Source organism: Podarcis liolepis (assembly GCF_965112155.1).
Source record: "Podarcis liolepis genome assembly, chromosome: 4".
In the NCBI taxonomy this organism is placed as follows: domain Eukaryota; kingdom Metazoa; phylum Chordata; class Lepidosauria; order Squamata; family Lacertidae; genus Podarcis; species Podarcis liolepis.
The window spans coordinates 19490073-19502147 of record NC_139558.1 but is presented as its reverse complement, the minus strand read 5'-3'; the positions used below and the strand labels follow the sequence as shown (position 1 = coordinate 19502147).

The 12075-nt window shown below is 46.5% G+C and overlaps 1 protein-coding gene across 3 annotated transcripts in view; it reads right to left on the bottom strand.

Moving 5' to 3' along the window:
• Positions 1 to 4847: 4847 nt before the first annotated feature.
• Positions 4848 to 12075, bottom strand: part of SLITRK1 (SLIT and NTRK like family member 1) — a 590368-nt gene continuing 583140 nt past the window's right edge. Inside the window, exons 1-2 of one of the 3 annotated variants that reach the window (XM_083501221.1) lie at positions 11163 to 11771; positions 4848 to 11046 (exon numbers count right to left, since the gene is read on the bottom strand). In XM_083501221.1, coding sequence (XP_083357347.1) covers positions 7353 to 9428 — 2076 coding nt within the window. In that variant the 5' untranslated portion in view covers positions 9429 to 11046; positions 11163 to 11771 and the 3' untranslated portion in view covers positions 4848 to 7352. Of the gene's footprint in view, positions 11047 to 11162; positions 11772 to 12075 lie in introns of those variants that run through there. The other 2 variants (XM_083501223.1, XM_083501222.1) reach the window with 2 other exon arrangements.

Genomic DNA, 12075 nt, shown 5'->3' with positions numbered 1-12075 from the left:
GGAAACAGCATAAATGGAAGGTTGCAGTTTGAACTGAGCTGGTTTACAGCTGCCCATAAACATCTTGAGGCTCAAATAAATGGTACACAAATGGATGAAGAACTTCCCAGCCACCCTGCATATAGAGGGTGGAATTAAATGTTGCACTATTACAATTGTTCTGCATGCCAGATTGAAGAATCTCCCCTCTCCACCCCTATACACTGTTCTGGGGGGCTCTCCCAAGCCCACAGAGCTGATTGGAGGGAGCACAGAGGGCACAGGGGGTGGAGAGGAAAGAACAGCCCAGTTGCACCAGTAGGACTCATTGAACTGGCCTAGGCTAGTACAACTATTAGTTGGAAGAGGCCCAATGTAAGCAAAGTTTTAAGTCCCTTTTATTTTAATGTTAGATAAAACAGCAGTAGAAACATAAGAGACTACTTTAGACCAAGCCAGACCATTGGTTCATTTTGCTCAGTAATATCCACTTTGACTCGACATGGCTCTCCAGAGTTTCAGACAACATACATTCCCAGTCCTACCTGGTGGTGCCAAAGATTGAACCTAGAATGCTCTACCACTAAACGGTGGCCCTTCTCCAAATAGGATATGACTAGTTCATCAATTTGGCAACCTGAATTGGCGTCATATGGATTGGGCCTACATATGGAGCACCCATAGCGCCCAAAATCATATACATAGGTCATCCTACCTACTTATATAGGCCACATATGAAGGCTCCGTTTCACACAAGTTGAGCGTCAATGTGATTCCTTTCCAGGTTTTGAGCCCTCTGGCTGATCCATGCTTCCCAGTAATAATAATATAATAATAATAATAATTTATTATTTATACGCCACCCATCTGGCTGGGTTTCCCCAGCCACTCTGGGCAGCTTCCAACAGAACACTAAAATACAATAATCTATTAAACATTAAAAGCTTCCCTAAACAGGGCTGCCTTCAGATGTCTTCTAAAAGTTTGGTAGTTATTTTTCTCTTTGACATCTGGTGGGAGGGCATTCCACAGGGCGGGTGCCACTACCGAGAAGGCCCTCTCCCTGGTTCCCTGTAACTTGGCTTCTCGTAGCGAGGGAACCGCCAGAAGGCCCTCGGCGCTGGACTTCAGTGTCCAGGCAGAACAATGGAGGTGGAGATGCTCCTTCAGGTATACTGGACCGAGGCCGTTTAGGGCTTTAAAGGTCAGTAGGTGATCACATTGGGAATAAGATTACTACCGCCTAATCTCTGAGATTCCACAGACAGAGCTGAAAGTATAAGATCCACTGATGATAGTGGTCCCTGCTTTGGCAATAAATTGAGAAAATCAAACGCGATTGCTTGTTGCAAATACTTGGGGGTGGGGGCTGAGGGGAGGACGGCATAGATCAGCCTGAGGATCAGCATTGCATCTCATGTCTGGCTGCTGCTACAAGACATAAAACAATAACTGTAGCAAATGGCAGCTTGACCATCCTTCATCCTTTCTCATCATAACACTGTAGGTCACATGCCCCATTTCAGCTGATCCAGTTCTTATGCTGAGCAGAGGGAATATAAGAAAAGCCTGATCATCAGACTGAGTCCATTAAACCCAATTCTGACTCTCAGCAGAAGGAAGATTAATTGAAGAGATAAGGGAGGGAAAAGCTATTCCAGGTTGGATAACCAACATGGTACCCTCCAAATGTTGTTGGACTACGATTCCCATCAGCCCCAAATACCACAACCAATGGTCCAGGATGATGGGAGTTATGATTCAGCAATATCTGGTGGGCACCACATTGACTCCTCATGCCTTTGAAGGTAACTACTGAAACACCCTGGGAAACTGGGTGGAGGAAGCTACTGAAGTAGGGCCAGGGAGAATGATGTGGTGGATCTACTGCTACGCTGCGGGTCCTGCAAGCTTGCCCTGGCCAGGGCAGGAGGTAGAGGAGGTTTCTTCCAATTTTTCAGTATACCAGCTCCTGTAGATGAGGTCCTCCTTTGGAAAATCCAAACAGACAGAGTTTTGGATCATTTGGATCCAAATCTGCCAACACCCCAACCAAAAATGCCACATTTTGCAGATTTGTTACTTCTGCCACTGTTGAGAGAACTAGGGTGGGAGATAGTTTTCCACCCACCTAGGAAGAGCCCGCAACTGGTGCCACATCTCTCTGCTGATGTAGGCGGGTGAAGACGCAACTAAGCATGATCATACCACCCCAGTCAACAACATCAATGTGTGCATTAAGACTGCACTCTTAGTCCCATATCAAAACTTGACACAGATTTGCAAATCCTTGCTTTGCCTGATGACCAAACAAATTAACAAACTTAGATGTTTTGAGGTTTCTAGGAAGACTGAACCTGAAGTGATATTGTGCACAGGAATTTAGCCTGGGTCTTCTCCAAGGCAAAGATTGGGAATCTGTACTTTGGCCACCTCATGAGAAGAGAAGACCCCCTGGAAAAGACCCTGATGTTGGGAAAGATGGAGGGCACAAGGAGAAGGGGACGACAGAGGATGAGATGGTTGGATAGTGTTCTCGAAGCTACCAGCATGAGTTTGACCAAACTGCGGGAGGCAGTGGAAGACAGGAGTGCCTGGCGTGCTCTGGTCCATGGGGTCATGAAGAGTCGGACACGACTAAACGACTAAACAACAACAACAAAAAGCCTTCCAAATGCTGTTGGACCACAACTCCCATCATCCTTGACCAATGGCTTTGCTTCTAGGGCTAGTAGGAGCTGGAGTCCAATAACATACAGAGGTCTGCAGATTCCACATCTCACTGTAAGGCCAAGTTTACAAGTAAAACTGGCATTCCAGCTGGCCCTGCAAGCCCCACCTATGTGAGGGCCTCTCTCCTTCTATGAACATGTAACAAAATGGTTCAGGCTAGGTAAAACCACTACTGGGGAACCGCTTGAAAATGAAGAGTGTCCTGAAAGCTGATATAATTAACATGAATCACAAGGGTGCTTCTTCATCAAAGAGACTAGTCAGATGGAATGGCAACAGCCGGCCAGTATTTTAACCAATGAGGCTCAGTTTGGTGAGCTCTCATTAAGCATTTTGGCATTAATGACGTCTATCTGGACCAAGGTTTAAAGAAAACAAGATGATTTATTTCTTGCTTGGGAGAAGAGTTTGGCCAGTGCTGATTTTTCTTTTCAAGTTAGCTATTTATTTCAATACCCAAAACACAACATATTCACGATAGTTTACTTCCACACTGTGTCCTTTCCCCCACCCATTCATAATAAAGCTCCAAATATCACCCATGCTCAACTGTTTCCAATGTGATCATATTGTTGTCCATTCCACAACCAAATATATAGAACCCATCCATCATGCTGCTGCTATAAGCAGAACGAAACACTAAAATAAGAATGTAGGATATGCACCGAAATAAGCTTGGACAGCAGTGCTCTTCTCAAAAACGAACCTCTAATTCATATCTTAGTCAATTCAAATTGTAACATTGCACAGAATAAATCCCATTCAGCTTTCTAATAAATACGCATGTGAGATGCCCATATACATTCAAGCATACATTCCTATGGCAACAGATGAAGTTATGGCCTATTCTTAGCTTCACAGTATCACAGAAAACACTCCGTTTCAAGCTATGGAAGTAAATAAGCAATCTCTTTTTCCTCCTTGCTTTCGTACCTGGTATTACTGAAATCTCTTTTAAGTTTGACGAATTGAAGACTGATTCAACTGGAAGCAGCATCCTTCGCGTTGCAAACACAATATCTGTAGCTTCACGGTGGCTCTTAACAGTTGAAACACAGAAGACTGTGCAACATGTATGCATACATAAATGACTAATCAGGTTGTGGCACTTATATCGTATGTTCCCAGTTGCATAAATATTATGGAGGCAGTTATACTTTATCAGGATGAATAAAACATTTTGTGGGATTGAATAATTGATGTGAATGAGATCTATTGAAATATCTCCCTTCATTACTCATTTGCTGGAATTATTCCATATATCTGCCTCCTGTTATAATTCTATACACGTTCCACAGATGTGTTGACCATATATGGCAAAAGAAAAGAAAAACCATCTTGAGAAAATCCAAAAAATATTTATGGCATTTTGCAAGTTTTGGTTCTTACAGTTTCACTTAAGTGCCCTTAAAAAATAGTGTAAGAACTTCAAAAGTCAATTATAGAACAAGCAGATTCTGAACCACAGAAAGCTCTATTTTTCTTCGGTTGGTAATCTATATAATAACTTGGTGCTATTCATACTTTTTACTGAAAATGGTCAGCATATGCTACAGGATGATTAAAATACATTATACCTGTAGGGGTTTTTTTAAATTAACTTATAATTAGAAGAGATGAACCCGTGCTTATGATGCTTCATTTCATTTTAGGAATAAAAGAGGAAGAGATAAATACAACGTAATGCTGTTGTCATGTAAAATTGCAAAGCAATTGGTACCCTGTTAAGTTTTATAGTTCATAAAATTGTATGGATTAGATCTTATAAGAACTTCCCTCCATAAGCTGTGTTATTATTTTTACCTCCACTTCTACCTCTGCTGTATATTCATAGCTGGTTTGGTTGCTAAAACTCTAAGGTTGCTAGACAGCCATAGAGACTATATTTAAATTAAGAAAATGATTTCTTCATTAATAAAATACACAATATATATTTTTAATCTGCTTAATTGATCTCTGGATGGGGTGAGGAAGGAGTGTTTGCTGAAGATTTTGTTTTTTAAGGAGCAACTCACTGGAGCCAACTAATTACTATTTTTACCCCTCTCACCCACAGAATATTCTGGATCACAGCCCCCAAGTAATAAAAAAAAATGGTGAAGGGTCTTTTTAAGTAGCCATAGTTTGTACAAAGCAGCAGGTATTTTTTTTATTACCAAAAAGTTATACAAACAATATGAAATAGCAAGACAAAGTTTAAGAAGTTCCCAAATGCTCTAGGTGTATCATTGAGTTCCCACCTCTGCAAAGGTGCTTGTACACTTCAGCTTAAGGTTTGTTTCTTTGTTTTCGAACTCAGTTTTGAGAACCTCGTTCTCCTCTCTCTGTCTTTCTCCTCTCCCTCCCCCCCCCCAACCACCTATGCACAAAATGGACATATCGTTATTACTGATTTGTGTTTTCTCTCTTCCTCTCTCTTGCCTTTTTAAACGCAGCTTCCCCATCTGTTCTTTCTGAAGTTGTGCTTAGTCCCTTCCAGTGTTTTCCTCTTTAAAAGGATTCTCTGCCTGCAGAAAGCCAGGAGCAACGTGACTGAAATCTTTCATTTCTCCACTGGGACTTCAGCTAGGAAGCTGCAATTGATTTGCAGGGGGGCTTTCTGCCTCTGCTTGTATTATCTAGTTAAGGGCCAGCCTACTGTGCAAGGGAAATCAAAGTAGATGGAGTTGAAGTCGAATGGCAGAAAGGAGAGAGATTTATTACAAGTCTGAAAGGTGCAGATCTGGAGGGAGAGGGGCTGGGGTTAGGAAATTCCACCACTAATTAGTTTGAGGCGGTTTCAACTGCCCCCCCACCTCCATCCCTAACAGATGCTGATGCCCACTTGCCACCAGCATCCTAGCCTGCCAATCATCGGGTTTAAAGAATTGCTGCCCAATGAAGCCTGGTCACTGTATCGTATTAATGAGAGAGATCTAAGGCAGAGTCAATTAAATCAAATTCCCACCCACCTCCCTAGTCTATCTGCAGTGTGCAGCCACAGCAGCAGTATTGGCACCAAAGGCATCCCCAGTATTAATAAAGGTTTTCAGTGCTGCATTCAAAGCAGGGGGAGGAAGGGGGAGGCAGCAAGAATTGCTGAGTGAAATTGACATGGTTCAGAACCAGAGAGAAACACACTGCAGCTTTCACACTGGAGTGAAAGCAAAGAGGCTTTTTTCATTTATTCCCCCCCCCCAACCTTTTTAAAAATGAAAAGGGTGGGAATCCCACTTGTGTTCAGAAAGTGATAGTGGGGGGGGGGCCGTTTAAAAAAATTGGAATGACTCGAGCTTTGAAAACATTTTCACTTTAATACTGAAAAAATATGCCATTATAAAATCCTCGAATATAATTAATTAAGTCTCGCTTGCTTTCTCCTCAGCTCAGTTTTTTTTCCTCCCTCCAGTTTTTAAGAGTGTGATTTACAAGAGCACAAAAAAAAAAAAAAAATTTCTTACTCCCATTCAACTTTGCAGCTTAAGCACTCAAGTGGCATTAATTGAACATGCTTAACTGCTTGGGATGTCTTTGTCTTTTTAAAAAATAGTTTAACACTTTTAATCATCAGAGAAAATGCTGAGGGTTTTTTTTTTTTTTACATTCAGATGGAAAGGCATTATTGGAGATGTTAATTTCCAAAGGAAACTCAAAAATAACCAGAAGCAAACTGGCCCCCTCCTCCCTCCCCCAAACAGAGAGAAAACCCACCCGACAAAGTAATTCATTTTCCTACACCCCCAAACGCAAAACCTGAAACCCATGAGAGTATAGCCATGCAAACATGTCTTAAATAAAATCTTTACATTTTTTCCTTGTTTGTTTCACAGTAAAAGGACGATCTCTACTGCCTAGCAATCACACAAAAATAATGGCAAAATGGCACTTTTTATTCTTATTATACTGTATTTTTTTATATAGAAAGTTTGATATGATGGAACTTATCAGGTAAGAGGGAGGACGAGGTGAACTGGACGCTGCTTCCATTGGGGGCTGAAGCGTCCCTGGGTGGTTTGTATCCATGCGAACCATGCAGCAACTTGGGTTTGTTTGTCTGTTTAGATCAGAGTCATTTATTTACAATACATTCATGCCTTCGTGCAACTGGACACTCTTGCTTTGTTTGCAATGGGGAGGGCACCAGGGGGAGCCCTCGTCTCCCCAGCACATACATACACACACAGGGCCCATAGATCCACCTGGTCATAGGTCACCTTGCAGGAGAGTGCGTTCATATTTACTCTCTCTCTCTTTAACCCCTAAGTTGAGCCATCCTCTATGACTGGAACTTTCTATCTTTCTTTCCTTGCCACTGGCTTTGCGGTGCACATTTTTTACACCAAGCACAGCCTCAAGTTGGAGGCTTGGCCAAAGGGTGGGGGGGAGCAGGCCTCCACTCACAGCATTTCTCCCCAGTTTGGTGAGTGAGTGGGTAGGTGTTTTTTCACCAGAAGGTAGCTTTAAGGTGGGCAAAGCCCCATCCCATGTTGTGGTCCATTCACATCAGCGGACGAGACAGCAATGCACAGATCAGGAAAAAGGAGCTTTGAGCCACCGGAGGGAAGTTGAGGTTGCTAGCTGCTGAACTTGAACTGATTGCCCATAATATGATTTAAAATTTTAATGGTTTTTTTGTTTTTGTATTTCCCCAGTCTGTTGTCTCAGTCTGATAGGGAGTGAGAGCCACAGTCATATACTCGATGGGCTCCATCTGCATTGTAGGGTCCATTATGCCAGTAGGAGGAGTCGCAGACTGTCTGTAAGGAGTTGATCTCTGAGGCTGAGGAGTTGGCATCCCTCCTCTTTGAGCGCTTCCGGTTCCTCAAGATAAAGACCAGCATGCCCACCACTGTGAATGCAGAGGTGACGAAGACCAGCAAAAGGCCAGGCACCAGCACCGAGATGGAGACCCTGCTAGTCTCCAGGTAGGAGTTGGAATGTGTCCCAGTCTCGGCCAAGCCAGTGCTGTTCTTATGGGAGGAAGTCAAGGTGGGCAAGACCTTGAGTTGAGGGCAAATGGCCTCATTGGAGAGGGATTCAAAGTCCTCCTTGAAGAATTCTTCTGGAGTCTCACATCTCAAGTCACTCATCATCACCTTGGGTCGCAACATCTCCACCCACTGTTTGAAAGGGACAATGGGGCACTTACAGTCCCATGGGTTGTCATGCAGGTCTATTTGGGTGATGGAGGTGAGCTGGTCCAGCACCCCTGCCACTGGCAGGTAAGGGAAATAGTTGTTGTGGATGCTGAGTTTGGAGAGGGAGACCCCAGCAAAGACATCAACAGGGAGGGACCTCAGAAGGTTGTTATTCAAGATGAGAACCCTCAGCTTGGGCATGGCATTAAATGTCCCTGGCATGATGAGCTGGATGACATTAAATTCCATGTTTAGGTATTCCAGGTTCTGCAATCCATTGAACTTCTCCCGAGAGAGTGTGTCCAAATAGTTATTGTCCATGTAGAGCCACACCAGCTCCAAAAGGTTCTTGAAGGTGTTGTTCTCCATGGTGGCGATGTTGTTGTTGCCCAAGTCCAACAGGTTGAGTTTGCGGTAATCCACAAAATGGGATTTTCGAATGGTGTGGATTTTGTTGCCCCTCAAGAAGAGCTCGTGCACGCTGGACGGCTTGGGTTTCAGATCCACCAGGCTGCTGACGTTGCCATCGTTGCAATTCACCTTGAATCCTCCTGGGATCTGGTGGCAGACGCAGGTGGCAGGACAAGGTGTACTGCTGGAGGATTTGCCTTTCACGTTGATGGTCGAGCCGGCAGCCGTAGGTCTAGTCTTAATCTGCCAGTTCACCGGGATCTTTGTACCCCCGTGAGGAGCAGAGCCCGGGGTGGCAGGGTCTTCCTTGCCATGGATCTTAAAGGGGGTCGGGATGGGCCCGGGATCGCACGTCTCCTCTTCCGCCGGAGGAGCAGCCAGGCTGGAATCCACTCGGTTTTTCCTGCACAGCTCCTGCTCCGTGGTCTCGTTTAGATCCTTGCCCTGCAACCTCGTAGGGGCTTCACAAATCACCCGGCCGATCAGGGCGTTCTTGGGGATATTCTCCAGCCATTCTTTCAACGAGAGCAGGTCGCACGTGCAGTCCCAAGGGTTATCCTCCAGCAGAATCTCAGCAATGCCCGGGATCTGCTCCAGAACGTCCTCGTAAGGCAAGGTTTTCAGGCGGTTGCCCCGCAGGTCCAGGTGGGTGATGGGCACGTACTGGAACACGTTGGCAGGCAAAACGCTGATGAGGTTGTCGTTTAAAATCAGCACCTCCAGCTTGTTTAAGTCCCGAAAGGCCCCCGGGTCAATATCCCTCAATAAATTAAAATCAGCCTGGAGGTATTCCAGATCGTCCAAGCCCAGGAAGGTCTGCTTGCGAAACGATTTGATCTTGTTGTTGTTGATGTGCAGCCGCTTCACCAGCTGCAGCCCCAGGAAAGCCCCCGGCACGATCTCGTGCAAGCCGTTGTTTTCCATGTGCAAGCTGACTGCATTGTAAAAGTTAGCGAACTCATTGGGGAAAAGGCGAGTGAGGGAATTGCCGTGCAGGAACAAATGGTAGAACTGGGAAGTGGGGGCCGAGAAGCGTTGCAGGCTGGTGAAGCCTTTCTTCTCGCAGTCGACGTGCAAGTCGCCCTCGATCTCGGTGCACAAGCAGATCTTCTCTTTGCAAACGTCCCCTGTAACATTCCCGGCAGCGAAACAAAGAGACGTCTCCAGCAGCAGAATCCAAAGCAGCATTTTTAAACCGAGCGAGTCATCCCCGAGCTGGAGCACACAGAGGAAACGGCAAGGCGGAAATTCTCCCCTCTCACGCCGTCAAGTTCCTTCCAGGCATGGAGTGTCCGAACCGATGCCAAAAAAAGGGGGGGAGGGGGAGGATAGGGGGCAAAAGCCAGAAAAACAGAAAGAGAGAGAGAGAGAGAAAGAGATAGTGCTGGGTAGGGAGGAATGAAATGGGGAGGGGAGAGAATCGGAGGATGTGGGGGGCGCTGCCTGGTCTCCTCTTAGCCCTCTCTCCCCCCCAAAACACTGCAACAGCCCGGACTCCAGTCAGCGATCATATCCACAAACTATCCAGGCACGTACTGCGAGGCACAGGAAGGGGGGGAAGTAGAAGACCCCCCTTCATAACCTCCACCCTCAGAGGGGGGGCCCCCGCCCCCAAAGAAGAAGAAAGCGAAGTCGATCTCCGGCCGCCTCGGCGTTAAGGAACGATTTGGCTAGCAATTGGCAGCAGCAGCCGCTGCATAGGCAGGAGGAGCGCGGAGGAGCCGGGAGCGCAGCGGCAGGAGCGGCCCGTGTGCATGGCTTTGGCTTCGGACTGACCTTGCTTTTTTCTCTCCTGCAAAGCCGGCCTCCGGGATCCCTGCTGCTGTTGCTGCCGTCGCCGCTGGATGCCCAGGAGACCCCACTCTGGGTGCTGTCCAGTCCCCCTTGGTGCTGAAATCACGCCCCAGCCTAACGACTGGCTGCCGAACCAATGGCGCTGCAAAAATTCTGCAATCGCTGCGTTTTTGGTCTGTCCATTTCTCCCCCTTACCGCGTTCCCTCGCGTTCTCTCTCTCTCTCTCTCTCTCTCTCTCGGCTTCTCCTGTCTTCCCCTGCGCGCTCGCTCTCTCCTCCCCCCTCTCCCGTCTTCCGAGCTGCACAGTTACTCACTCATTCACGCACATAAGGCAGGAGTTGCTAAGAGGTTCTGCTCTTTCCAGCCTGGTGCACTCGGAAAGATCTGACACCCTCTGCTGAGCCGCAGTGGCAAAAATCCATCTGCTGAGGGAATGCTGGAGAAAGAGGGGGCGCAGGGAGACGGGGTGGGGAGAGAGGAGCGGGGAGAGATGTAGAAAGAAAGAAAGAAAGAAAAATCAATCCAGGTCCAGGGCAAGCGTCAAAGAAATTCTGGCGTGCGAGCCGTCCATCGCTTCTAAGGGCTCCTTCCTAAATGGATTCTTTCATGTCTGCCTTTTAATACGGGAAAGTTGAACATTTCCTGTTTCGCTCTCCATCTGCCCGCCAGGCGGGCGTCACACCTGGATCCGATGTTCTTTCTCTCTGGGAAAGGGCAGGGGAGAGCCGGAGAGAGCCTCCGCTATGCTCCCAGCGTGGCTTGACTCGAATTAGTGTCAGGGTGTCAAGCGACTAGCGATCGGAGGTAATTATGCCGCACGCCATTTTTTCAAGGCATTGCTTCCTCCCTCCCTGCAGCAGAGAGGGTGTCACGCTGCATTTGTCGTCTTTCCTTCTTTCTTTCTCCGTCACCCTCTTCCTTTCTTTTTTTGGAGGGGCTGTTGCTGTGGAGCGATATTTCACAGAGATTCCGAGTTCCTTCCTGCACCTTAGGACCCTCTTCCCTTTTGGTCTAGAAGGGAAAGGGGAAAAAATGATTTCCACCCCACAACTGACTTCTATGGAGGTTGCTGCTGCCCGTCTTTGCACTTAAAAAATATATATATTTTAAAGAAACACCTTGCTTACCTTATAGAATTCCGCCCGAAGTAGCGTCTTGCCTGTGTGCTGGTGTGAAAATACATATATTTTAAAAAGACTTTAAAAGTGTTGCCGGGGGCTTGTTCAAACCAGGGGTGTTTGCATAATCTGGAGAATTCTTTTTTTTAAAAAAAAATACGATGTCCTCAATTAAATAACCAGTTGCATCTCTGATGGTGCATAGAGGAATCCCAGTTCCCGAATCGCTTTGCGCCAAAGGAGACCCGGGGCTGCTGTGCTAACATGCCTTCCCGTCCGCGGCTGGATCCTCTCCCGGGTTTTGCGCATCTGCCGTCCCATAATTGCGTTGGCTCCATTGGTGAACTTTGCATCCAACTGGCAGGACCGGTGCGGTGGCGGTGGTGATGGAGATGCAGAGAATCCGAAAGATGGGGTAGGGAGATGCAGGGTCTGTGGATGAGGAACGGCTCAGGGAGCCATCAGAATCCTTCCTCCCTGTCGAGCTGAGCCTTTCTGAGCGGTACTTCAAGTCAGACGCCCACCACCCTTTAGCTCACCAGAATGCATTTTCCAATAGGACTGCCTGACACCATTCCAAACTAGAGTCGATGTGGGAGGAAACATGAAATTAGGAACGACAAGGAGACGGGCAAGAGCTCCCCCCTCCCCCAGCCCCCTGTAAATAAACAAGCCGTTCCCCCTTCCCCCCCCCAAAAAAAATAAAGAAAACCAGGCAAAGAAGGGATCACTGCATGTAAATGAGACCATTAAAGCAGCTTTAAATAAAGAGAAGAGAATCTGGCATCGCGGTAAGGCCATCGAGTCATTTTCTTTGCTCGCCATAATTTATCTGACTTCTTTTCAGCGCTCTCGAGTCTGGATAAGGGTTTGGCTTGCTATGGGTTATTTATTTTATTTTATTTTTGGAGGGGGTGGGAGG